This window comes from Ictalurus punctatus, chromosome 28 (genome assembly GCF_001660625.3).
Source record: "Ictalurus punctatus breed USDA103 chromosome 28, Coco_2.0, whole genome shotgun sequence".
Classification (NCBI taxonomy): Eukaryota; Metazoa; Chordata; class Actinopteri; order Siluriformes; family Ictaluridae; genus Ictalurus; species Ictalurus punctatus.
Window position 1 is genome coordinate 15,442,147 of NC_030443.2, and position 27,998 is coordinate 15,470,144.

Below are 27,998 nucleotides of genomic sequence, written 5' to 3' on the forward strand. Positions count from 1 at the left end.
GCCAAGCTGGAGCTTTAATTACCATAGCTATATTTCAAGTTATCCATAGTGCATTGCATTGCCGTCATTTTTCCCACCGTTCACTTACTTATAATATGCAAATATAATATAAAGCAAATGTACAGGTTCAAAGATGTAAGGCACAAACATATTAAGATAAGACAGGGGCTTAAACCTTTAACTGTAGATCAGTGTCAGACTTTTATTTAAGACAGCGGATTAAACTCATTAGCTAAAGTTTCATAATTCTCATTTGGAGCAACGCTTATTTACTTTGGACTTGTAAATGAAGGAGAATCCAATCTAATAAGTTTAAGTGCCTTGTTCAGATTTGTGGCTGTGGCATTCTGGGGATTTAACTCTCAACCTTCTAACCATTAACACAGAACCTCAATCAGTGCGCTAATCATTGCCACTAAACCATATGATGCAGATCAAACATCAAAAGCGTTGAGACGACACCCTATCCATTTTCCACAAAAAAAATTAATAAATTAAAAAGAGACTTTGCAATTATTTAAAATTTTAAAACATTTGTGAATTTAGGTTAAAAGAAATTGTGCGTGCATGACGATGCTTTTATTCAAAGCAAGACTTCTATGCAACATCCGGCAAAACTTATGAATCACCATACTTAGAGGATGCTCACCTGGATTTTTATTTACTTTAGAGCAAATAAACAAAGCACAGATATGAAACAAAACTATTTTTGTTTAACAGCTGAACATTCCAGCTTCATGAAACATACCTAAAACTAATTAAATTTAATTTTTTAATTAGTGGCACATTTTTTTCCTAAATCAAGAAGTGAAAAAAAACCCCATATGGAATCATCTCGTAATTTGCATTTCTAAAACAAATACCAGCACCAGTCTAAAAATGCAAATTAGTCTGCAGTTAAAAGAGAGTGCTTACAGAACATAACAAGCTGTTGGGACTTGGCTATCTGAAAGCAAATGTAGCCCCAACATGAGCTGTCAATTGAAACAATGGAAAGGATTATAAAACTCCTTCAAGAAGCAAATGCAACATGGCAAAATTGTGGCGAAAGATGTTGGTTGTTCCCAGTCAGCTGTGTCCAAATAAATAAATAAACAAAATGGGAAGGTTTTAAAGGGGGGGGGGGGGATACAGGTTTACCAAGGAAGATGGCAAACATCAGGATAGAAAACACAAGGCAATATGCCTTGACAATAGAAAATGCACAACAAAATAAATGGGCGGAAACAGGAGTCAACATTTGTGACGGAAGTGTAAGAAATCGGCTGAATGAAATGGGATTTACGTATAGAAAAGCCAAATGAAACCAGCACCAACACCTAAACAGAAGAAAACAAGGTTACCGTGGGCTAAAGAGAAACAGTCATGGAGAGTGGAGGACTGAATGAAAGTGATATTCAGTGATGAATCATGAATCTGCATTGGCCAAGGAGATGATGCAGGAACTTTTGACTGGTGCTGTTCTAATGAAACATATAAAGATGACTGCCTGAAGAAAACAATCAATCATTTATGATATGCAAGGTAAAGGACCAGGGGAGACCTCAACAGATAATGCACAGATGTACATTCAAAAGTTCGCCACTTCTCAATCCATCGATAGAAAGTAGGCATGTTTCATGAAGCCAGAATGTTCAGCTATTAAACAAAAATTGTTTTGCGTCATATGTGATTTGGTTATTTGCTACGAAGTAAAAGAGCCAGGTAAACATCCCATTTTCTTCCCCCCAAAGGTTGTATATCTAATAAAAATTCTACCCTTTTGGACACACTTCTCTGGTGTAAACATACTTTTCGCACATCATACTTTATTTATTTTACAGTGACAATAGAATATGGCGAACATTATGTCCCCTCATGTAGATTTATTTATTTTACATATTTTAAAGCATATTGAAATTCATATATTTAATAAAATTAAAAAAATAAGACAAAAAAAAAAAAAAAAACCTGCCCCAAACGCAATCATTCTGTAATCTCCCGGACAAAGATGAAAGTGAGGATATTCAGTGCACAGTGTTCAACCCTATCTGGATAAATAAACACATTGGTACACAACTGTCAACAAATAGCATGTATACCTGCAATACATGCAAGATTTGTGTGCATGTCCGTGCGCATCATTACATACCACATTAAAGTTCGGTAAAGTTGCCTTACATTTAAGAGGAAGACACACTTTAAACATGTGTGCATGTATGCCTGTGTCCTTTTTTTTTTCCTTTTTCTTTTTTTTAAAAAGGTTTGGGTTTATACGAAACACAAAGAGAGAAAAGGTACAGATGTTACACTGGACAAGAAGGATTGACAAACGAAATAACCCAAGCATCAACTTGCAGAAAGAGGACTGCGGATGTTGAACATGGACAACTTTGTGTGCATTTTCAAGTTTTTTTCTTTAGCCCAGGACATCCGTTGAATCCAAATGCTAGTGATTAAGCTTGAACATTATTTAATGGAAGGCGACTGGAATTTTTTTTAATGCAGCACTGAGAGCAATTTCAGAAACTCGCCACAGGAAAACATTATATTTATAAAAAAAAAAAAAAAAAAAAAAAAGTGACAACATCCCTAGATTCAAGAATAACTTTCCTACCCAGTCCATCCACCCATGCTTGGAATAGAGAAAAATTCTATTACTTCAGTCTATAATGGCATGGCACGCACGCACATATATACATACACACACACACACACACACACACACACACACACACACACACACACACACACACAATACTGGTAGTGTGAATTTGCAAAGTCCTTTGCTGCACACCCGGGGAAGGATACGGCAGGTAAGCGGGTGTGTGCACGTTTGTGTGTACAGGAAGTCCGACTGGGAGAGGAAAAGTACAGTGAAGAGGTCCGTTATTCCGTCTCTTTCTACAGCAGGCGTGTTCCTCGAGACCAGCGGCTAACACTTCACGACGGGCGTGAGAATGGAAGGAAGGAGTGAGCTAATGAACTCTCAAAAATGTCCATACCGAAGAAGTCATGATGGGGTGGTGTTTTTCTTCACAAAACACACATCCATAGCAGCAGCCTTTTAATGATCTCCCTCTAAAAGAAAAATCCCCCCATAACAAGCCAAGGAAATGCCAAAGTTTGGGAAGAAAAAAAAGGTTTTTCATGCCCCTCCCACCCTGCACTCAACAGGCCTGCCTCACCTACCAACATAATCACCCATTCGGTTAGTCAGTCAGTAGATTTTTTTTCCCCCCATTGTCATTTTTGCATTTCTTTGCAAGTCCCGTCCCACAGTCCCCCCTCTGACCCCATTTGTGAGTGACGGGGGCTCAGGGGATCACCGCTCAGGCTCGGACTCCAAGGCCAGGACCCTCTTGCGTTCGCGGCACTGCTTCTTATGGGCCGGCCAATCCCTCTGCTGACACTGTGAGCCACAGTAGCGTGCCACCTGACAGCGACCACAGATGTTGAACTCTCGCAGCTGGAGCGGGGATAAATAAATAATAATTTTTTAAAAAATAAATAAATCAGAAAAGTACACAAATGCATACAATAAAAACAAGCAATAATATATACAATTTTCCAAACGTCTTTTAGTGATGGGATTTAGGGGGCTTTTGTATGCCAGTATTGAAAAACAAGTCAAATGAATGTGTGAATATGTCTGGGGTTTGTTTTTAATCAGACTAAAACAAGAAATGTTTCTATGTTGAAAAGATTTAGCAGCTGACTGGATAACTTTAGTATTTGAATGCATTTGAACGTCAAGGAGGATATGATTTTACTAATCTTAATCCCAGGAAAGATGACTGGGGAAAACTGTCCATGTCATAAAGAACTTGATGTTACTATTCTTAGGAACACCATATCCATACAAAAATCTAGAAAAACGTGTTGGAGAATGTTTTAAGGACAAAGTAACCTTGTTCAAGATCTAGTCCAAGTGCGTTCACACTTGGCTTTGCTTGGGTCAATAAGATAGATAAGCAGAGAGAAGTGATGTAATGACACTGCAGATAGAACAGCTGATTTTTTTCCCCCCTTCCAATGTATTTTTTTATTTATTTAATTAAAAATAAATAAATAAATCAGGAAGCATACCCATTCACACTTCAATTCAACCCCCCACCCCCAGTGTTAATAGGTAGTTTACCGGGAGGGGGGGGGGACCGCCCAATTTGGGATTTTTGTTTTTCTTTCCAGTTACAATTACCATGATATTAAAAACTCAAGCGATACTGAAACTAAATGCAAACTAAAAGTAACGATTTTCTAAAGATTAAAACGGAATCAAAACTATTTATGCAGCATTACAACTAACTGAAACGGAACAGAAACCCAACATAAACAAAATAAAAATAAAAACTAGCAATATTTTTACTTTGTAGTGTGAAACGATACAGTATTAAAATGTTAAGGCTAGATCCTTAACAACAGACACCTAACCAGAAACTGAACAGTGCATGCCTCATATCAAGTGCTTTGTACAGGTCACAGAAACCCCGTGTGTTGTGTAAACAGCAGTTGCAGCATTTGAGGGGGGAAAATAAATAAATAAAATAAATAAATAAAGTACGTCAAATTGTAACAGAAAACAAGTCTCTCCAGGCGCAAAAGGAATTCTTTTGTCTTCGTTTTCTTGCCTTGTGCGTCTCAGGAGGCTTAAAACAACCAAAGAGGCTTTATGTGGCAACTTTTTTCCCCTCACTGATACAAAAGCGCGAGGCAAGCAGTTACTTAAACTGTACGTATCCAATCATGGTTGTTGCTACCGTAAATATGCAAATACGACCGTTAACCCAGGGTTTAGGAAATGTACAGTGTGAAACATCAGATTATGAATACCCAGGATTTATTGTTAACCCCGGGTAAAGTATGAGCAAACAAGATAACCCAGGATTCCTTTCACCCGGGGTATAGAATGACCCAGGGTTAACTATTTCAAGTGTGAAAAACCCTAAAGTGAGAAAGCATCTAAATGTAGCTGAAGACCTGGTCACTTTACAAGGCTTCTCCTAAATTTCTCACCACTACCTGACCTCTAAAACCAAATATTTAGTAGACCTGTTTTTCAGTGTTCTCTCATGAGCATGTTTATGTCTCATAAAACCAGCACGACGGTGGATATGGACAGAGTGGGAACGAGTATGCCCGCTCCCTGTATGGAGCTGATTTGACATTTTCTAGAAACTTGTACAATACACAAGACCAACATGACAGTACTGACCCTCCTCTCAATGAGTGAGCAAGGGGGATAGTGACACTCGTAGTAAGTGCAGGAACACTCCTCCTCCTCCACCAGCTCTCCATTGGCGTTGTAGTAACGTGTGCGGCCCAGCTCCAGGTACTGCTCCTCCACCGGATCAGCTGGTACCTGCTGGATGGCCAGCCAATAAAGTGACTGCTCCCTGCAGAAGTAAGTATCACAGGTACACTAAGTCTCAATATGTAGACATGAGGAGACAAGAACAGCATGAGCAAGGCTTAGATGTGATTGATATGGCGGATCAAGACTATAGCACAGAGCCGTGTAAAGTTTACCTTTGTTTGCTAGACAGCTCCTCCGGTTTGGGAGTCCAGCCAACAGGAACGAGGCGCAAATTGTCTAGACGGTTGTCCACCGTGACCGAGTTTATGTGGACAACTTGGAAGCTAGGAGCAATGCCGCCTCTGTGCTTCTCCCTGCTCACACACATTCAAAATGAAACACAAAAACTAAATGTAACGGAGATGTATTAACTCTTATAAAAAGAGTAAGATGGTGCTTGTTGAGAACGCTCCACTAACCAGAGTAACTCGTGCAGAGGTCGACCTGCCCACCGCCCTTTGCTTATATCAAAGGCGTATGCAAAGATCTTTGCTCCGTTGCCGTCAGCGTCAACCTCCATGCGTGCCTGGAAGTCAGCGAGAGAATTCCAGAAAATTTAACAAAGGACAAATTGCCTTGTAATACACAATCATTAGCTGAAATTAGGGCTGCACGATTAAATCCAAAATGATAAGCCCGATTATTTTGATCAATATTGAGATCTCGAATATTTATCACGATTATTCATTGATTTTAGGGGACAACATTTTTATTGTACTTTCACTTTTAAAAAAAACAGACCGCTGCTTTCACCTCCATGTTTTGCTACATTCCTGCTAATGTACAAATCTTTGCATCAAATTAGACTGATCCTTAAAGTACATCATCGCGTAGAAGCAAAATATAAATAAAATAGTATCCAAAATATAGAATAAGTAAAAATAAAAATGCCATCATCCAAATTAAAATATGTATCAAATATAACAATATGCAACCAAATGAAAATTCAGGCGTATGCAGAAAAGGCAATAACAGTTGTTTACAGGAGGAGACACGCAAGACAGCTTCTTTTAGGAGCACTTGTGAACCTAATTTAAAAAATTTAGGAGCACAATTGAAGTTTTTTTTATTTTATTTTTTTATTTTATTTATTTATTTATTTTTAGAGATGGTAACATTAATGTGCCACAATATAACACACAAGTAGGCATGAGAAAACTTGAGCTGGTCAATTATGACAAAATTTAGGAACATTGTGTGAGCCATGACAAATTAATTTACCTTCTGTTAAACTAAATGTAATATTTTCAGTTAATTTTACAGACTGTATGCAAAAAACAACCGTTAACCTGTTCCACCTTGTAAACAAATACAATAAACATCAATGTTGAGTGTTTGAAGTCTGCTCCTCTTAAATATATTTAAAGCTACACTATAAGACATTTTCCACTGTCATGGTTCTGGGTTGGAGTCAGTTCTTGACCCGCTCTGTGTTTATTGTGTATATAGCTGAATAATCTCATATAGGATGTGATTGGGCGAGTTCATTTACCCACCAGATCAAAAGCGCTTTAGTTTAATGGTGTTCATTAGGGATGCACCGATCAGGATTTTTACGACTGAAACCGATCCAGATACCAATCTTTTTTTGTTTAAACTTTAATCAGGAGGTCTATCATAAACAGCTAAATGTAAGCTCTCTGCTCATGGTCACTCTTAATTGAATTAAAATAAAAGCAATGAGAAATACTGTTGGTTAATTGATCAATAAACAAGCATAAAATATTTATTTTTAAATACCGTAAACAATAAAGAGTCCTAATTAAAAGTAGACTAAGACAGGCATAATCCATATTAGGAAAAAGGCTAATAGCTTTCTAAGGAAATAGCAAACTAGGCTTAATGTCAAATTGATATTAAATGCAGCCCATATTAATTAAACATTATTTCATTTCGAATTTTATTTATATTTTATGAAGTTATTATATCATCTATTTTTTATCTATATTTGTAGATGCATTTTGGACTTCCTGAAATTTTATTCCGATTGTATTATACAACACCGAACAGGTCACTCGCACCGGTGTGAATAAATATTTATTCATCCGCACAAAGTACTGTTCAGTCGCAGACGCGAGTGAAATGGTCGCACTGTAGAGCCCTGAGTTTATCTGCAAAGTTTTTTTCTGTTCTGTGTGATGAGGTTTAATGTCCCCGACAACCTCTGTAGTGCCATTTATCATCACGATTTCCCCTCGCACAAACGCTGGAGCTCGCAGCGAAACTGGCTTCTCGAGCGTTAAAATGCTAACCCCATTTCCGGGTTTGGCATTACAAAACGACGTCACCCCGGCGCCGCTCTATGCGATTGGCTGTAAGTTTAGGAAGTGCTTGATTTGATCTGCAGCACAGTTTTCTATGAGCGGAGGACGAACTTTAAACACCAATATCGCAGTCGATCATGTTCATTTAATCGTGGGCAGTCAAAATCGTAATCGCGATCGATATTCAATTAATTGTGCAGCCCTAGCTGAAGTGCAGACTCCAAATTAACTATACATCAAACATTTGCCTTGTGTATTATGTATTAATGTAATTTATTTACTTCCATAAGTTTCTACAACTTGTTACCACATGTTGAATATTAGCTCCAATACACATAAACATGCTCATTGAGAAAATTAAGTTGGCTGAAAAGTCAGAAAGCATCTTAAAGCAGTCAGCCAATCAAAGTCAAATGTTCTTACCTCAAAGGCATAGTTCTCCACCAGAGGTATATCCTGCTCATCAATGAGGGTGTATTTTGTCTACAAAAATAAAATTTAATTAAAAACATACATGTAAACACATATGCCTGACAGCATTCTTTACCACAAAACACAAGTAATTTCTCACACAACAGCAAATACAATCATCCCAAAGTTCCTGGGACCCCTATCGATCTATTTATTTAATTTTTTATGGCTGTTCTAGCTATTACTAAGTCATTAGACTTTTTCATCTAACTTAATTGAATTTAAAGGATTTGATCCAAACCATAATAACTTATTATTAAGGGGTTAAGGTGTAAGTTAATATTTGTTATTAAGGAGAATTCCTTTGGAGTTGTAATAAAACTACAACATGTTGCTAATATCATAGAAACGATTTCATGTCTACATTGCAACAGTGTAACTGGCTTACGTTTGACTGAAATGTTCCAATATAAAAATGTATGCCATTTTGCGGCAAAGATTTAGAACGTTATTAAAAATACACAACGCAATAGAATATACAAAATACAAGAGGCACAAAGGGTGGAAAAAAACTTGACAATTTAAATCTGTGGTTACAGGCCTTACACTGTTACTCTTATTGACGTGTAACACATCATGAAGCAAAAAGTAGACTGACGACATTATAATTTGTACGTTATACACACAGGAAATAAATTACAAACGTAATGAAAGACGTACTGAGACGGGACCGGACTAGCTCTCCTTTCTCTCAACACCACTCTTATTGAGTGTAGGCGTGCCAGTCCTGAAGAGTGTTATGGTGTATGATCGGTTGACTACCTGAACATTAACTTTTCATAATACAGATTTAAATGCATTTCCATCCATCTGCTCATGTAAAAAAATAAAATTTAAATAAATTTTTTAAGTTACTTGTGATTCATCACTTTTGTGTCCAGCTCAGCTTATAACATAAGTAAAGTGGTTGCAAGATTTTATATACACACAAAGTTGTTTACAAAATAATAACTTTTTTTTAAAAAGAACAAGAAAAAAAACTTTATTAAAAAAAAAAAAAAAAGATTTGAATGGGATTCGCTTTGGGTTTTTGGTTCACACCCAAGGATGTGCAAGGATTTGAGGATTTCATAATAAAGTGTTTCATTTTCACCACTCGCTTGCTTTGAACGTTTTTAAATGGTATATTAGTACTGCGAAACAATGATATTTTTAGACAACACTATCATCCTGCGGACATTTCAAACACCCTTACTCCGGAAATAAACCTCACAACAAATCTGACCTCACATGACATTTCTGGTTTATTACAGAATTGTAAAAGGAGTTAGGATGGGACTATTTTGCACCGATGGGAGGGAAAAAACAAAGATGATCGGAAACTTTATCCTGCGCTCCTGAACAAAAAACGGCAGAATATTAAGCTTTTAATTGTCTCAACAACAAATTTCCGGTCAGAAAATTAGCAAGACAAACAAATGCACTCGAGACCTCCTCCATTTGCTCGTTTACTTTCACTGAAGTGAACTGTTCGGGGAAAAGTCTTGTAACTTGTAACTTGCAACTTGCTATCCCATACCAAGTTCGATTATTATAATTTTTTTAAATTTAATGCTTGCTAATTTTCTGACCAATGATGTTATTAAAAAGGTTCATATTTTGCCAGTTTGAGCTTGGCACCCCACCCCACCCGGAGTGTACACACCCCTCAACATGCCCCTGCTCCACTTCCATGACAATATGAAATATATACTAAAAAACGTATTTGCTTTTTATTATTATTATTCCCCACGCTTATCCTCAGTCATAAACAAGCCCAGGGGGGATGAGTCCCAGGCCCACACCTTGTCTCTGAGCTGCGTTTACCGTATGCCCTCTAGTGTTCCGCCATGAAGCGGCCTGGCACGCGCGCACACACACACACACACAGAAGATCTGCTTCTAAAGAGGGGTACAGCTGGATGGATGCTGGTGAACACAAACAAACCCAGTTTCGCCCATTTAAACACAGTACACTGTCAACACAACACATACCGCGTTCAAGCAAATAACCCTCATCTTAGTTAGCTCTTCTTTGTATTCTAATGCTCAGGATAACCGCGTTAGTGAGCTGGTTAGTTAGTTAGTTAGCTAGCTAGTATTATTCCTCAGCACCGCCGACATGCCGGTTGGAGTCACGCCGCAAATGTTGCCGTTTTTTTATTTCTTACTCCTAATCTTCGAATTAAACCGGTTTCTTCGAAAACGGACAACTACGAGTATACCAAACCCGCTTTAAAACGTTTTAAACCGGAACGTATCATTAAACCGGAGCCGCTCATCTATTTCGTTTAAAACGCTAGCCTTGTTAGCATGTTAGCTAGCACGGCAAAGCAGGCGGCTCGCGCACCAGAACGAGTCCGGATTTCTTTATTTAAAGGAAACCCAAAAACACACTAGCAAAGTGCTAGTTTAATTTAAACAACAAAACAGACACGCGCTGCAGTGTAATAAGTCACCGTCTTCAGAAAATGTCCTCTATTTAGAAAAACTAAGCTATCTAAATTTTTTTTGTGACCCTCCCCTCGGCGTCGCACATGGCAGTCCCGAGGCTCACCTTCCCGGCCACACGGCCCAGGCGAACAATCCCGAGCTTGAAATCCGACATTAGACGAGCTTGTCCAGCACGGACTGACACGGAATGAGCGGCCGCGGCGGTGTACAGGTGTAGGAGGCTAGCTCGGGCAACCCCTAACCCCGAGTTTAATCCAAGTTTTTTTTTTTTCCTGGATATTAGGGTCAGCCGTTGCCCAACTCTTCCCCGCCCGCCGCTACCAAACCACCGCGATGCGAAACGCCGCTAAGTGGCGCTGGAAAATCTGCCAGTTTTCGGAGCGAGGATTAACCAATCAGTGAAGAGGGCTAGCCGCTCTCGTCCAATAGGAGCATGAGATATTTGACAGTGACTGACGTTGCGCCTTACGGATACTAGAACGTTACAACACAAACCGTTTGCGTCGTGGTATTTAATCAGCACGGCCAATCAGAACGCGGAGTTCAACTACAAGTCCTGCCTACTCACTTCTCCCCACAGCGCCATTGGACGGTTCTTGTCGTGACGTAGTTATCTCATGTCATTTTAGCGCGAACCTGATGGATCAGTCAGAGTTAAGATATCACAATCTGTGTAAAGTGCATTTAGTGCAGATGTTTTGTGATAAAAAGCAATGTATATGTTTATACTTATACGTAATAAAAATCAAGCCAAATAAATATTTTGGGGTTAAAAAAAATATCGTATTTTAATAATCACGTGTTATATCTTGCCAAAAACTTGGTTTTCTGTTTGGGATTCCAAGACACACTTTAGATAGCATTTGATTAATATTTTCATAGGTGGGTTAGGGTTAGGGCGAGTGTGCGATTATCTTTTCCTGGGATTGTATATAGTGTTTGTGTGTTTTTGGAACTCCAGGGTTGTGAGTTCGATTCCCAGAGTTTGCATGTTCTCCCCGAGCTTTAGAGGTTTCCTCCAGGTTTCCTCCCCAGTCCAAAGACATGTGCAGTGCAATCTGTAGTGAATCCACTCTCTGAACCCACTGAAGTATCACACACCTTGCTCATATTTTCCCTCCTCTAACTCACTGTGGAGGTGAATTTTTATTTTATTTTATTTATTTATTTTTACATTGTACTCAAATGTATTCCCATCTTAAAACTTTCTTATTTATTTGTCCCTACTTACCCCTGTCCAAATTGGCATATCCATTGCATTGTATGGAGCTTTAGTGCCTCCTAGTGCATAACACAGTTTACTGCATGTAGCACCTACCTACTTCTTCTTCCATGTGAAACTTCATTGGCTTGCTGTGTGTACAGTAGAGGAGTGTGTTGTGGTGTGGTTTATGTGGTATGCTCCAGACATTTCTGTGTCCCCGTGGCAGGCTGCAGCCCTGCTTGGTAGTGTCTTCTGGCTCCTTGCATTTGTTTGTTCTTTTTACATTTACATCCAAAGCAACTTACAAATGAGTTTGTTCTTTTGGTTTTGTTCTTTTGTACTTGATCTTACCATAATCTGCTCAGTGTGTATATTGTGTTTCATGTCTGTTTTGATGACTGGTGGTTGCCTGCAGTTCAACAGTTATTTCCAATTCCCTTTTTATGGGAACCACATCCTATGCCTCTTGTTATAACAATCCTGGGTGTCTTAAATAAGTTGGTAGTAATTATTTAATATTTCCCTGGGTGAAAGTCTCAAGGTGCTGTAGTAATAAACTCAGTCTATTGTTGCAGCCCTTAACGTGATACCGTTGCACGACATTCTGGCATAGCCAGTCATAGCTCACTTTGTAGTTGCAACCCTTAATACCATCCCACCACAAGTCCACAAATGTTTATGATTCTGCATTTAAAGAAATGATTATCTAGTAGTGGTCTCTAAGAATGTCTATCTATTCATGCTGAAAAAACTTATAAGCGTCTTTGAAATATGGACAACTTTATTGTGCATACTTATACACATTTGTTGTCACATGCTTGTTTTTTTATTGTGTACTTATTTTGCATACTTGTTTTTAAGTATGCATACTAATAAGAACTACGTCTCCCTTTACCTTCTCCCTCACAAAACCAACAAAGTCACAAAAATAATTTTGAAAAATCCAAATGCCCTTTACAGATCTTTAATGGAAAGGGTTTAAACGATGTTTTCCATGCTTGTTCAGTGAATCATTAATAATTATTGCACATGCACTTGTGGAACAGTCCTTAAGACTCTAACAGTTTACAGGCGGTATGTGATTAAGGTCACAGTTACAATAACTTAGGACACTAAAGAGACCTTTCTACTGACTCTGAAAAACACCAGAAGAAAGATGCCTTGGGTGCCTGCTCACCTGTGTGAACATACCATAGGCCTGCTGCAGGGAGACATGAGGACTGCAGATGTGGCCAGAGCAATAAACTGCAATGTCTGTAATGTAAGACGCCTAAGATGGTGCTACAGGGAGACAGGAAGGACAGCTGATCATACTTGCAGTGGAAAATTACATATAACCATGTGTCCCCCCCCCCTCCAAATTTGATCGAGAACTCACAAATGCCTTGGTGGAAGATTGGGGGTAACATCTCACAGCAAGAACGGGCAAATCTGGTGCAGTCCATGAGGATGAGATGCACTGTAGTATTTAAAGCAGCTGGTGGCCACGAGATACTGACTGTTCTTTTTAATATTGACTCCCGCTTTGTTCAGGGACTCATTATTCCATTTCTGTTCGTTGGATGTCTGTGAAACATGTTCAGTTTATGTCTCAGTTGTTGTGTGTTTTTATGTTAATAAAAATATATACACATGTTAAGAAATTTGCTGGAAATAAAAGCAGTTGAATGTGAGAGGACGTTTCTTTTTTTGCTGAGTATAGATAGATAGATAGATAGATAGATAGATAACACACACTGAAATTACATATACATGCAGTAGACTGGTCTGTGCACTGAGAGGCATTCAAGCTCGATACACTGGAAAGGATATGCCTTAGCCAACTTGGCCAGGGGCAAGGAGGAACAAATAAAATTGCAGTGCAGCTGACACATATATTACAGAGGGCAAAGCCAAACAAAACCAAAAGGACACCACTCACAGGAGAACAAAGAAAAGTAACTCAACAGGGAGACAAAACAAATGAAATGCATATTCAACAAGAACACTAGAGGGAATGATCAACACTGACCATACACATTCAATAAACAAAAGAAATAAACACGGCCAAATCACATGAAAGCATAAGTGAACAAAATCTAAATCATTTTACAGACTGTTATTGACTAGTGGACCTAGCGAGCCCAAACATACATCTCCAAATTAAACAGTATAATTCACAGCAATGAGAATAAAACAGACTGTTCACTCCAAGCTTCACAGTGGGCTTCTTATTGCAGTACAGTGATATAGAGGCCAAACAGCACTACAAACAGGGCCACTAGTGGATACTTCAAGCAAAGTACCAAAGGACTTTGGCCTACCAGTACTGGAACAACTGGTGGTCCCAACACAAAAGACTGAAGCTCCTCCCCTGATAATAAACTGCTAACCATGCTAATGACACACACGGTACATGCTCAAAAATAAGGCATAATATTGAGGTATTGTATATTTCTATACACTAAAGTGTGCAGGACAGGGGGTAAAACCTGCGTATTATTTAGTAATAAATACATTTATTGATCCACATTCCATTTTTATCTAAACAGTAGCCTATCTACTGTACATTCTATTTAAATGTTTATCTAAATTAAAACCCTTGGGGCACTTCAAGAACTGGACGTTACAGGAAAGTTCCCTGAGTGTTAGTTTGTAGCCACAAAGCTGATACACATTTGGCAAACTTCCTGTTGTGAGACCATGAAAGAACATTACAGGAACGTTCCCATAACATTCCTTTTATATATATACTGTATATATATATATATATATATATATATATATATATATATATATATATATATATATACACACACACACACACACACTATAAAAACAGTTACAGGATACATTACAATTTGGCAAACTTCCAGTTATGAAAATGTGAAAGAACGTTACTGGAACATTCACGGGAGGTTAGTAAGTAGGTTAGTCTGTAGTAGTTGCAAATATACTACACACTGGTAAACTTCCAGTTATGAGACCATTAGAGAATGTTATGGGAACATTCCTGGAAGGTTAGTTTGTAGTTACAAAAAATAAAAACTATAAGCAACTTTTGGCAAACATTCTTTGTCACTTGTCATATAACCATAAGAGAACATTTTACTTTAAAGGTCCCAAAAAATTAGTTTGTAATTACAAATATACAACATATTTGGTAAATGTCCTGTTATCAGAACGTGAAAGAACATTATGGGAACGTTCCTGAAAGGTTTATTTGTAGTTGCAGGAAAAATAGTACTTATAAATTATCTTTGGCAAACGCTCCTTGTCAGAGAATGTTGTTTTGAAGTTTCCAGAACATTTTGGGAATAATGCTGACTTTGTGAGCCAAAATAGAATGTTCCCAGAACGTTATGAAATAGCTTCCAAAGAAATAAGGAAATTACTAATGGTATCATTAGACAAATGTTGTGTTTCCTGTATTGGACTGCAACATCCAAAACATACCAGTAAGAATTAAACAGTTTGGTAAAGATTAGCCTACACTCAGCCTAAAAATAAAGGTTCCTCAATGGTTCTTTACAGCACCATGGGTTCTGCAAAAAGGAACGTTCTTCTTGTCAAGAACAAATTTTCATTGTATAGGGTTCTTGAGTTGCACTATATGGTTCTTTGGAGATTAAAGTAGTTCTTTATATTTCATTATAGAGCAGTGTATTGGTTCTTCAAGGTATCATCCCTTAACTAGTATAGGGATCAGGTTGGTGAATCATTTCAAGACCTGATTAACCTGTGTACTATATTTGTAATTACAAACTAATGTTCTGGGAACTTTCAAGCACAAGGTTCTCTTATGGTTATATAACAAGGAACGTTTGCCAAAAGTTGCTTAAAAGTTTTGTTTTTATTAACTACAAACTAAACTTCCAGGAACGTTCCCATGACATTCATTAATGCGAGCACAATGGCTACTTGAATAACATTACTTACTGCCAGGCCAGACACCCACAGTAAGTCAGGGGAAGCTTGATAGTTTAAAACCGTACCATATACACGCTTAAAAATAAAGGCTCCCAATTAGAACCAAAAAGGCTTTTTCAGCCTGATGCCACAGGAGAACCCTTTTAAGTTGTACAGAGAACATTTTACTCTCAAGTTCTTTAAAAAACCATCTATTTACGGGTGCTTTAAAAAACGGTTCTTCACAGCAGTGCCACAAGGAACCATGTCAGCTTAAGTTCTTTAAACACCCTTAGATCAGTGGTTCCCAAACTTTTCCAAGGCAAGGCCCCCCAAATGGCATTAAAATTTGACAGAGGCCCCCCTTTTGCACGATATCTTTAAAACACATTAAAAATACAGACTTCTGAATATATCCCCCCCCTTTTTTTTTTTTATTAATAATTACATCTTACATCTTTACATTACATTAGGAATTGATTGTGTGTGTGTGTGTGTCTGAGAGTGAGAAAGAGAAAACATACATTTATTTATTTTTCACACCAAATCGTTGAGGCCCCCCGGGCGCCCCCTGACGGCCCCCACTTTGAAAACCACTGCCTTAGATCACTGTAAGGAACCAAAATAAGATTCTTAATCGTGATACCAGGAGAAACTTTTCCAGTTACAGTCCCACAAAGAACCTTATAGGGTTCGCTTTAACCCGTTATTGGATTGGTGGTAAATTGTTGTATATAAAATATACATGAAATAAACACGAGGGAGACCTAGTATGAGTAGTATGTAATTTTATTGAAAATTCACTGGGCTGACGTTCACCTAAGACACCACACACAGATAAGCAAGGCGCAAACTATACATGTATTTGATTAGTGCGGCAGGCCTCAGAGCGTAGGTGGACGGTCAACTAAGAGACACACACACACACACACACACAGAGGCCTATGCCGCCACACACACACATACAGAAGGAAAACATAACATTATAAGAATAATAAAAGGAGTATTAGGATATTATGAGGATAATATAAGGATTATAAGGATATTATAATGGTATTGTGAAGTATGGAGTACAGAAAAGGGGGTAAAATACTTGCAAGCAGTATAACCAGATATAAAACAGAAATGTAGAGCAAATATGAAAAGAAAAAAGCATTATAAAACAGAAATACAGAAAAATGTTAAAGAAACTTACTCATAATGCACTTGAAGGTGTGGAGGATTCTTTTCTCACGAGAAAAAGTCAGGAGTAACACAGACGAAGGCCTTAATTTTTAAGAGAGAACCAAGACGGGCCATTTATAAGGGTAGTTGAGCCAAGTTGCACCTGTGAGATAACCGTTGATGGGAACAGCTAGGGTCGCGAGATAACCGTCGATGGGAACAACGGACCCCATGAGACCAAGGTCTCTCCAAAATGTTGAGTCTCGTACCTATTAGTATTATGGGAAGGCCCTTTCGAAAACCTAATGGTGTTCAGGGAAGGCTCTCTTTTAAAATAATGGTATTGTGGGAAGGCTCTTTCTAAAACATATTGATGTCTGGGTCATCCTGACCCTAAGAAAACTGTATAAATAGAAGAGCTTCAGCTCTGTTTTTTTTTTAGATCGCATTTTGGGACGTCTCAAACTGTGTGGATCTCGTGTGGTGGAACGGAACGAATAAACCTGGACCCTTGCTTCTTCTCACTCACGGCCGGTGTCTTATTTTTCTTTCTCCAATTGAATATGTGAGTATCTGTTTCTATGTTAAGTGTCTTCAGGTAATAGGCAAAATTTGGACCTACAAAGTAATGCTATAGAAGTCATTGTACTCCTATTCCAAGTAGGAATTGGGACAGGGATCAGGCTGGTGAGTCGTTTCAAGACCTGATTAACTGGACCTTGCTGAGACACTGACACATCGAGAGTCATTGTCTTTCATTCTGCGTTAATCTCTCTCTCTCTCTCTCTCTCTCTCTCTCTCTCACACACACACACACACACACACACTCTCTCTCTCTCTCTCTCTCTCTCTCTCTCTCTCTCTCTCTCACTCTCTCGGTGAAACAAACTGTCACAACGGCTGAAAACTGGCTGTGCGACTCGGCGCAACACTTCCGCGTTACACACCTGCAGCAGGTAGGGCTCGGCCTCAGAACTGGATGCACCTGCAGCACAGAGCGCGAGACCAGAGCCGAGCGTCTCCACCTCGAAGAAAGCTCAGGAGTTCTTTTCTAGTCTAAAGTGCTGAAAAGCGGCTTGTTTGGCCTGGAAAAGGGCAGTCATGAGTGAGGATTATGGACTTTGTGAATTGGCCGTGGTGTCGTTACGGGACAACGAGCACGAACCGGATTATGGAATTCAGCTCACTCAAGATGGACACATTAACACCGTGGACTTGAGCTCAAAACCCAAAGAAGACTCAGATTTAGCCACTTTCGAGAGCACATTTCGTAGCACGAATGGCACAGCGAATATGGGGTCTAACGTAGAAGCGTCCAGCACGGGTGAGCTGACAGTGTGCCCGGCGCATGAGCTAGAGGTGGACCGGTACTGTAGGACGGAAGGGAGGCCGGTGTGCCAGAAGTGCGTTAGCCAAGGAGCTTGTCGAAATCATACAGTGATACAGCTGCGTTTACGAGCGACGGCTGTAAGGGTGAGTCATGAAACCCTCAGAGCTTACAGGAACTCAGTCTTTCCTATGTAGCCTATACAGCCACTGCTACACAGTGTAGGTGTTATTATGCTGCCTTCATAAGCGTCACAACCTCCCAATAAGTGCATAAGGGTTGCACAGTGTTAACATTTGGTTCCTGTTTGCTTTATTTATTTAATAAATAAAGGTTTCATAACGCTCAGGTAACGTTGTATTCTAGTTCGCATTGTAGCCAAACCTTCTGGGAACTTTTTTGCCATGCATAAACGAAACTATTTGAAAACATAGCTGTATGAGGTATGTATTTTGACTGGATTGTCCAGGTGTAGGAGAAATGAGTTGCAGGGGGAGCCTGGAGCCAATCTCAAGGCGGGGGACACCCTGGGCGGGCCATCACAGGGCCCTGTCGCACACCCATTCACACACTGGGGACAATTTGCAAATGCTATTAAGTCTACAATGCATGTCTTTAGACTGGGGGAGGAAAGCGTAGTACCAGGAGGAAACCCTCAAAGCACAGGAAGAACATCTCTGTGAATACACGATGGAGGCATATATATATATATATATATATATATATATATATATATATATATATATATATATATATAAACATGACACAAAACATCACCAGAAGTCCAAAAATCAGACAGTGAGAACCCAGTTCAACAAATAAGACTAAAATATTATACTCGGTCATTTATTTATTGAGGAAATGGTCCAATATTACACAGCTTCCACTGGCAAAAGTATGTGAACCATTGCTTTCAGTATCTGGTGTGACCCCCTTGTGCATCAGTAACTGCAGCTAAACGTTTTCAGTAACTGTTGATCAGTCCTGCATATCAGCATGGAGGAATTTTAGCCCATTCCTCAGTGGAGTCAGCTTCAACTCTAGGATTTTGGGGGTTTTCCTTAATGAACTGCTGGCTTCAGGTCCTTCCACAACATTTCTATTGGAAAATAGAAATGTCACGTGTATGACACGTGACATGATAAACTGACCAGACAACTGCACAGACTATTAACAATGTTCTATAAAGAAGCCATTGTGAAAGTAACCAAAAGATGAAGAAGTGTAAATGTGTACATGTAGGGTCTGAGGAAACAGAAATAAACAGGATTCTGTTTACAGTATGTTACAGAATGATATGAACACATAATGATATGAAACTGCCTTAAATTGACTATCCATAAGTGTGGATACACATTGTGCACAAAAGAGTTAAACATATCATTCTCTTATGGTTATAGGAGAGCTGACAAGGAACATTCTGGAAAGGTTGCTTTAAAGTGCTATTTTTTGCCATTACAATGATCGTGTAACATTCTTTCATGGTGTCAAAACAGGAAGTTTGCCAGATTAACAGCACTGTTCCCAGAACGTTAGAACCAAATGCTTCTGTCCGGGAAACAGTCTGTGTTTGCCGAGATGTTATAGGAGCAGTCGTAACATTTACTCAGGGTAAATGTTCACATGTAGGCTAGTTTTTCTTTAGCCTATATCTTATGTTGTCTTTCAAATTCCTTTAAAGTGTGTTGGAGTCATATGTTGACATTTGAACAACACGTTGTTCAGTATGTTGACATTTCAAGGAAACCTCCACCCTGAAACACATTAGGTATATTTATATTGAAATATCTGTGCTTAGCATTTCTGGTGCTAATTTGTTGGTTGGTTCTGTATCGTAATTCCAGTGAGAAGTTATATACAGTGGTCAACGTCCAATTAATGAGAAATACAGTGTAGAGGTAGTGGTGACAGCACTTAAAGTGGACTCAAAGTTTTAAAAAGCAATGCAGCTGTACATAGTAGTTGCACTGAGTTACAGCAGAGATGGTGGTATTAGCATGAACATTGAAGCTTTGGAAGCTGATCTGTTTGAGCAGTTTGTACAGATGAGAAGTTGAGAGAGCTGGACAGACTAAAGGACTAAAGCACTGCTGCATCACTCTCTATAGGTACGCATGAATTCTCATTTGTGCCACTCAAGCAGCATTGTCAGTAGGAAGCTGTTAACCAAAGTGAAATTAGACCAACATGCCGAGGAAAGAATTTTAAACTAAAAGCATCGACTTAGATTTTCATTATAAAATAAATCTTGGACTAGTGACGATCACGTTAATTATAACGTTTAATTCAGGGGTTCAGGATGAATTTTTCCTTTAATGACATTTCAAAACAGTGACATGGGACAGCCTTCTTCATCATTTAAGTTAAACTATAGTTTTATAGTGTGTTCTCAAATAAATGCGCTTCCTTTTAACAAAATTATCCAGCTCACACAAACAGGTGAGTCATTGCATATGTGATCTCTTTCAGAATCAGCTGGTGGACATCTGTGAGAAAATGCAGCTGCAAGCCCTACAGATAGAGCGCTTCATAAACAACACGCTGACTGCAAAAGAGAAGGCCTTGCAGGTGATTAGTGAGCTTAAATACATGCACACACACATACACAGAAACATACAGTTTGTCCCAAAAGTCTCCATACATAGGGGACTATGTTTGGCAGCACCACATCGGTTGTGCCTTCGTCGGTGGTTGTTCCTGGGCGTCCACTTCTCGGTCGGTCCGAAACACTTCCAGTCTTTTTGAATTTGTTAATAAGTTTGGTGACACTGTCATGTGTGATGTGCCCACCATGTTTCCTGTTAAAGTCCATCGCAACCTTGCGAAAGCTTCCCGATCCAGCCATGAGAAGGATTTCAATATGTTCTTCTTTTGTCAAAGGTATTCTTAAAGGCTATCTGGACAAAAAAATCTATAATATAAACGAAGTATGAAAAATTTTGGAAGACATTTTGCTAAGATTTTTGTGACACCCTGTAGTAACCTATAGTACCCTGTGCTAACTATCCTTGTCCCAAGGATATTTTTGTTTAGCTTTAAACAAAACATTGTATTTATTTAGCTAATCACAGCCCTAAGTGTTATTTGATACGCAGAATGTGTGATGGTTAATACTCAAGAAGTGTTACATGCTCAAGATTTATTGAAAAAAAATTTTTCCAATGTTCTCCCTGATTTGGTCTTGTCAAATATTACCACTAACTCTCTACTATCACATAACATATGCTTCTTCTCACAGGGCAGCATAACATTCTTAGAGGAAAACGCTATCTGCCCTCTTCTACATACACAAGTTCACAGATGCACACGATTGGCTAGTGTCACTGTGATTGACAGGGGAGAGAAAGTATGCCATCACTCCCACCAATATAGTATGGCCCATTTTGCTTTCTTGGCTATGAGTGGCTATGACATCATCAGGATTTGAACTTGTGATTTCCAGACAATAGAGAAACACTTTGCTGTTGCACCTCTAGGAAGCCGACATATTACTATTTCTACACTTCTAAATCATATACAGCCTGACACTCAATCAAGGAATTTGTTGGCGCAAAAAAATAAGAAATTTTTAGTTTGAAGCATTTGTCATTATCCATTTTTTACATATATCATACACTTAAAAAATGAATTGTTCAACAGTTCTTTTGACAGATTGTACATTTTCATTTCAGTTGTCCTACTGGGGGAACCTTTTTGTTCTATGTATGTAGAACTCTACAACTGAGTGTTTCCCTATCAGTGTGTACACAATACACAAAGATCTGGCTACTCAATGGACCATCAAATCTGAGGGATCATTGCACTGATTGTAAACAATACACTCTTAGAATAAGTGCTCCACCCTTAAGGGCTTGTCCCGTCGGGAAAGACCTCAAAGGTTATATGTAGAGCCCTTCAGATGAAGAAAGGTTTTTTTTCTTCTTCTAAGAGTGCATGTACAGAGTATTTGTGTTACTGGAATTAGATTTAAAAGTCTACTTCATGAATTATTGCATTTACATAAAAATGTAAAAGTTATGCCTTCTAGAAAAGAATTACAGTTGTAAAAATTATATGTATGGATTTACTCACTCAAAATACATGCAAAAATTAGATCCAAACACGTCTTGGGTGATGTATATTTTTAAAACTTGAATCGTAAAATTTAGAAAATATGGTGCAATTGCAAAATGTCTGAATTTAAACATTTTTCTTACTTTGAATGTGAAAAGATGTAAATATACAATTAGAGAAGCCTTGTGTCTTTTTTGCTATGTAAGCCTGTTTCAATTCATGAATGCTTATACCACAATTCCATTATCACAGGTTGTTGCCATGTGGCAACAATAGAATTTTACCATTTAAAAAAATACTCTAAATATATAAATTTGTTTAAATGACAAAAAAAAATTCTTAGATTATCTCAGATAGTGTTTAAAAAAATTCTTTAAGTAGTTTTGCTTAAATATTGAGAAATGTATCAAATTTTGAGAGCCCTCCGATGACGACCTTTATGCCAAGCCATGTGATTGCAGAAAAGTAAGTGCAAACAGTACATCCTGGTCATCTGACATGGCATTTTTTGTTATGTCAGAGTTAAAGCCCCCTTTTTTCCAGTTACATAGGAAATTAGTACTTTTGTATTATTACCTATAAAAAATTGGAGATAAATGAATTGTTGCCATATGGCAACACCATGCAGTAAAGTGTTAATGTTATCTGCATGCTTAGTGTTTTTTGAATTGTATGTATATACAGTACATACAGTTGGGTGCATAGGTCATACCTCATGGCTTCTCAGTGAAAAAAGGAAAATGTACTTCTGAATTACAGTGAATGTACATGAAAAAAGAATTTCAAAATGTTCAAGTTAAAGTCAAGTGGGTTTTTATTTTATTGGCTGGAAAAAAGGCATTGTATGTATGTATTTTTTTTGTGTGTGTGAAGAGGAATGAGCAAAACTTGGCTAACCAAAGAAAAAGAGAAGCTGGTTAGGGAACAACAGTTTATAGCGGCTATAATTGAAAGGATAACAGGACCTACCTTTTTTGGCAGACATTCCACAACAATGCATGTCACTGATAAATATGTCTGACATATTGCTGTGATATAAGAGGAATGAAACATTTCAGGTAGTAACAATAACTCCGCTTTGTGTTGAGCCACACATCACATCACCACTGATTATTAATTATTTTGCTATAGCAGTGCTCCAAGAAATGTTTGAATGCTTATTAATCATTACAGAGCAATCGTCTATAACAGTTTATAACACTCTAATATCGGTGTGTAGGTGGACGCGAGTAGTGCCCGTGAGCGAGTCGTGGCTCAGGTGAACGCCGTGCGTGAAGCTCTGGATGAAGAGGAGCAGCGTCTTCTGGAGGCTGTACAGAGGGAGGAAGAGCGAATCGAGCAGTGTCTCCTCACACAGCGGGCACACTGGTCCAAGTCACTGAACACCCTCACACATGCCCGCACCAGCCTGGTGCACAAGCTCACACACGCGACAGACACCATAATTGTGGTGAGAACTGAAGAAAAAAGGGGGGGGGGGGGGGATTTTGGAGTTGGGGGAAACAGCCAGGGCTGGCCTGGGTGGTGTCTGAAATAATTTACCTACTAAAACACTCACAGAATCTATGACATGATGAATAATTGCATTTTATTCATTTGCCAGCCAGCTAATAGGTATAGAGTGTAATTATTGTGCTAGCAACTGTGCAACTAGCTCATGACCTAACATTAACTAGTCACTATAAGGTATGAAATCCCAGATAATCTGAATGCTGCATTTAGAAAGAAATATGAAAGATATGCCCTCTCTGTGTCAAATCCTACACCTAGTACAAGTTTACAAATTGTGCTACTGTAGCAAGCACTAAAAATAGGTAGCTAAGCTAGCTTCCTAGGACACTGTCACATTAAGCTAACACTTAAACCGCACCAAACTGTGTTTTAGAGACCAACACTAATAATTGATATTAATATTTCTTTAAGTATAGTTGTTACAAGTACTGATGTTGTGAGTATTGTTATATTTTTCAGTAGTCAGATTGTAGCATCTCTACTTTTTAAATCAAGTAGCTTCATACTACAGTGATACTGGACTCTCGTACACTTGAGTATGTGCTGCCACAGGAAAATAATTCCTTACTTGTGGATGAAGTTAATTCAGTTTATGTGTACGTACTTAATTAATCATTGCACAATTTATATTTAATCTATCATGTAATCTATCATTTCATCTGTTTTTTGGAAGCACGGTTGACTCAAGGTTATTAGCTCCTGAGTCTAATTACCGTTCAATATTTATCTGGGAGTTTTCACAGTGCAACTTATAAGTTGCACATACTAGCCATATTTGTTAATTCTAAAACAGAGATTAGCGTCTTTTTTTCTCTCTCTGGTTTCTCTCTTTGGTCATTTGTGCACCTGCACATGTATTTGTGTGGATAAACAAGCAAATTGACAGTTAAATAAGCCAGTTTAAAAAAGCTGTGGTAATTGTTCATTGTGGTGTCATGTCACATGATTTACTGTAAGTCTAATGTCCATTTTTGGGAGAGACGTTGTCTAAGGAGCGTTGCATTTTTTCCTAGGTTCAGACATGATCAAAATAAGACATCAATATTCTTAACTCAGTCCACATCTTAGAGAAATAGCAATAAATATTGTTCAAAAAGGCCAACGTCAACGCTGTAAGCAGTCGCCTAAATAGCCTAATGGATGGACCAGCTCTTGGTATAACCAAGCCCGTGTTTGATTGTGATATATTTTGATAGTGGTAATATTAACAAACTCTACTGACCATTGTGTTTCTAATTCTCACTTTGCAGAGTTCAAACTCAGAAATTTCAGACAGGTAATTCCTCAGATTTACATCTAAGACAACACAAAGTACAAAATGGATGGTGTCTGAGAGGCAGTATTGAAATTGCGTGTTTGTGTGTTTGTGTCAGGATTGAGGAGGCAGAAGGTGTTGGGGAGCCCAAAGACTCAGAGCACCTGAACTTGAACAGGGACTGCAGTGACAGTAAACTCATGCTGGGCATGTGGGCTAGTGCACTGCTGCTAGGACCGACCGGTGAGTCCACATCACACATCACCACACAATACAGCTTTACTCTGCATAGTACTCAGATCTGAGATATTCTGAGAAATTGTATTAGAAAGACCAGACCTGTAGATAAGCCAAATCTCTATCTAACACATTTTAATGTATATGAGATTACTATTCACAAGGAACTACTGACTAAATAAGATGCTACACCTGAAGCATGATTATTCAATTAGCTGTTTGAGTTCTAATCATTACCAGCAGGTGGTGCCTTTTAGCTACCAATCTACTATTTAATACAGAGCTGTTTTAGTGTCCAACCCACCCTCATTATGGGTATATGGATAGGATAACAATAACTATTTAATTAAATTGGAACAGTATGGTGTTTTTTTGCATGTGAATTTACACTCACTTGCCAATCCAAATGTTTCTGGGATGTTTAATTAAGGTGTACTAACCACAAATGTCCAACCAGTAGCAATCCTGTGGCCAGAATATATGATATGATATGATGTGATAAAAATATGATATAGTTTTATGTATAATTAACACACACTGTACATGGAAAACGTGAGCTATGGTCTTTACTGTACAAATACCAAGCTCACTCGTAACATGGCGTGGCTAATAAACGGAATACATTGTTTAAAAAGGATGCACTCGTACTACCTTTGCTGAGAATGATCCACCAACCAGATAGTATCTGGTCATTTGTGGTCATCTGGAGGTCCCTTTCCAGTGATGGATGGGGTAAAACATTGACACAATGTTTACAACAGCTGCAGTCAGTATTTATATACTGTATTTACACTAACAAAATGACTTATATTGTTGGTTAGCTTCATCAAATGGCCAATGATTGTAGCTACAAATACTTAATACTTGTACAATCTACAATACATGATAAAGTGGGTGCTGTATGTACGTTGCTGCTCCACCCTTTTTCCAAATTTTAATCATAGAGTATTTTATGCTTTCAGGACCATGCTGCAAGATAGCCTGTTTAGCCTGTTTATTACAGGTTCATCTGCCTCTGCAGTTTGTATTACGTCTTACAAGAACGGCTGGTATAAATGGGCTGGCGGGGCTAACCTCCCTCTGTCTTTCAAAGATTAAAAATGATTAACATTATGTTACATTTGTGGCACCCACATCAAGTTATTTTGCAGCTAACAAGGTGTAAGGTGGATTAAGGGCCTTAAGATTATATGTGGACTCAACAGCACTAATAATGGTCATAATAAAAATACGCAGATCGATATAAAGTAGCGAGGATGGGCTACGTTTATTTTTCCTCTGTTCTCTCATTGACGTGTTTTCTCTCCTCCCTCTCCAGCTACAGCTCGGATGTACTTTGATGAACGCACCGTCAGCCATCTCCTTCTGCTCTCCTCTGACCAGCTCACCCTCACTTACCGCCCGAAACGCCAGAAGAAGGGTCTTGAATATGACCCGGCGCGTTTTGACAACTGGCCCAATGCCCTCTGCCTCGATCCCATCAGTTCGGGCACACATGCCTGGGTGCTGTACGTGGGTGACAGCGCCGCCTTTAAAGTGGGTGTCTGCTACCGCAGCATGGAGCGCAAAGGCTCGACAAACGAATCCCGTCTAGGCTTCAATGCCAAATCCTGGGTGCTGTCTCACTATGAAGGAAACTTTTCGTACTGCCACAACTCGCAGGTCGTCAACGTGGTTGTAGTGAAGAGTCCCAAGAAAGTGGGCGTGCTGCTGGACTGGACCACACAAACACTGCTGTTCTACGATCCAGACTCAAAGTGTGTGTTGCACGCTGTAAGACACACTTTTACTGAGCCACTGCTGCCTGCTTGTGCTGTAGCTGATCAAAGAGTGTCTATTGTGCACAGCTAATATGTATGTAATTCCTGTTTACTGATTCTTGTCAGAAATTTTATATGAAGACAAACATTACCTGGTTCTGCCGTCACCAGGGTCTCTCTCTGCAGTGCAAGTGTGGCAGTGCTGATGTTTAAAAATATTTAAAGGATGAGATTTGAATATGTAGCATTAGTACATAGAAATAGAAGCAGAAATATATTCAAACAAAACTTGTGTGAGTGACTGGGATAAAGACTAAAGGAGAATTTGATGTAACTTTCGAAGGTATTAAAATGTCTAAAAAATCTTACATATGTTCTAATTGGGTATGAAGTATATTGTACCAGTGTAATATTTCAACGGAAATATTTTGGATATTTACTTTGAAGAATTGTCTGTATTAGTACAGATTTGAATAAATAGTTCTCAGTCATGATAATTATCTAATTATATATATATATATATATATATATATATATATATATATATATATATACTAATATTAATTATATATATATATAAAACTTATGAAACGATTGAGATGTATCAGTTTTGGGAAATTTACCAAAGTGACCCAAAATGAAGCGATAAAATATTTGTGCCTGATGTCGTTTATGTTTGTTCTTGATTGATTTTAACATAAAGCTGGTCAAAAAGTGTAAAATGCACAATTTGTTCCTATTTATTGCCTTATTTGAATGTAGACAGGTAATGATTGTAGTCTTCTGTATTGTTTTAACAAACATAAATGAATTGATTGTAATATTTGCTGAATTTTGTTGCTGGTATGTGGACATTTTTATGATATGATACAGTATATATCTTAAGATATATTTTTATTGCATCAACATTGCACATGATTACAAGGAAAGCTTACTAAGCATGCATTACGTTTATTTTCTATCCAAAATTATTTCTGTCAACTATTTTATAAATGAATACAGTCATTCTAGCTCTAAAATAAGGTAATAAAACCTTACAAGAGGTGATTGTGCAATACCATTAAGGATTCTGCATTTTCCTTTCGTGCGTCACAT

General features: G+C 38.4%; 2 protein-coding genes across 2 annotated transcripts; one reads left to right on the forward strand and one right to left on the reverse strand.

The window, feature by feature from the left end:
- Nucleotides 1-640: 640 nt before the first annotated feature.
- zmynd19 (zinc finger, MYND-type containing 19) lies at nucleotides 641-10,854 on the reverse strand. The gene is made up of 6 exons (XM_017459750.3): nucleotides 10,607-10,854; nucleotides 8,023-8,082; nucleotides 5,755-5,861; nucleotides 5,509-5,649; nucleotides 5,195-5,375; nucleotides 641-3,448 (listed from the first exon to the last, which is right to left on the reverse strand). The coding sequence occupies exons 1-6, from the start codon at nucleotides 10,655-10,657 to the stop codon at nucleotides 3,305-3,307; spliced, it is 684 nt and encodes a 227-aa protein (XP_017315239.1). The 5' UTR covers nucleotides 10,658-10,854; the 3' UTR covers nucleotides 641-3,304.
- Nucleotides 10,855-17,616: 6,762 nt separating this feature from the next.
- Nucleotides 17,617-27,950, forward strand: bspry (B-box and SPRY domain containing). The gene is made up of 6 exons (XM_017459745.3): nucleotides 17,617-18,232; nucleotides 20,556-20,654; nucleotides 23,359-23,589; nucleotides 24,902-24,927; nucleotides 25,025-25,149; nucleotides 26,462-27,950. The coding sequence occupies exons 1-6, from the start codon at nucleotides 17,861-17,863 to the stop codon at nucleotides 26,992-26,994; spliced, it is 1,386 nt and encodes a 461-aa protein (XP_017315234.1). The 5' UTR covers nucleotides 17,617-17,860; the 3' UTR covers nucleotides 26,995-27,950.
- The last annotated feature ends 48 nt before the right edge of the window (nucleotides 27,951-27,998 follow it).

Bases quoted from the DNA above. Each gene is read 5' to 3' on its own strand.
- zmynd19 (XM_017459750.3), bottom strand. From the start codon at position 10,657: ATGTCGGATTTCAAGCTCGGGATTGTTCGCCTGGGCCGTGTGGCCGGG. The intron at 8,083-10,606 runs GTGAGCCTCGGG...TTATTTTTGTAG, and splicing joins TGGGCCGTGTGGCCGGGAAG to ACAAAATACACCCTCATTGA. The intron at 3,449-5,194 runs GTCAGTACTGTC...TCCCCGCTCCAG, and splicing joins GCTCACTCATTGAGAGGAGG to CTGCGAGAGTTCAACATCTG.
- bspry (XM_017459745.3), top strand. From the start codon at position 17,861: ATGAGTGAGGATTATGGACTTTGTGAATTGGCCGTGGTGTCGTTACGG. The intron at 23,590-24,901 runs GTGAGAACTGAA...CTCACTTTGCAG, and splicing joins CGACAGACACCATAATTGTG to AGTTCAAACTCAGAAATTTC. The intron at 25,150-26,461 runs GTGAGTCCACAT...CTCCCTCTCCAG, and splicing joins ACTGCTGCTAGGACCGACCG to CTACAGCTCGGATGTACTTT.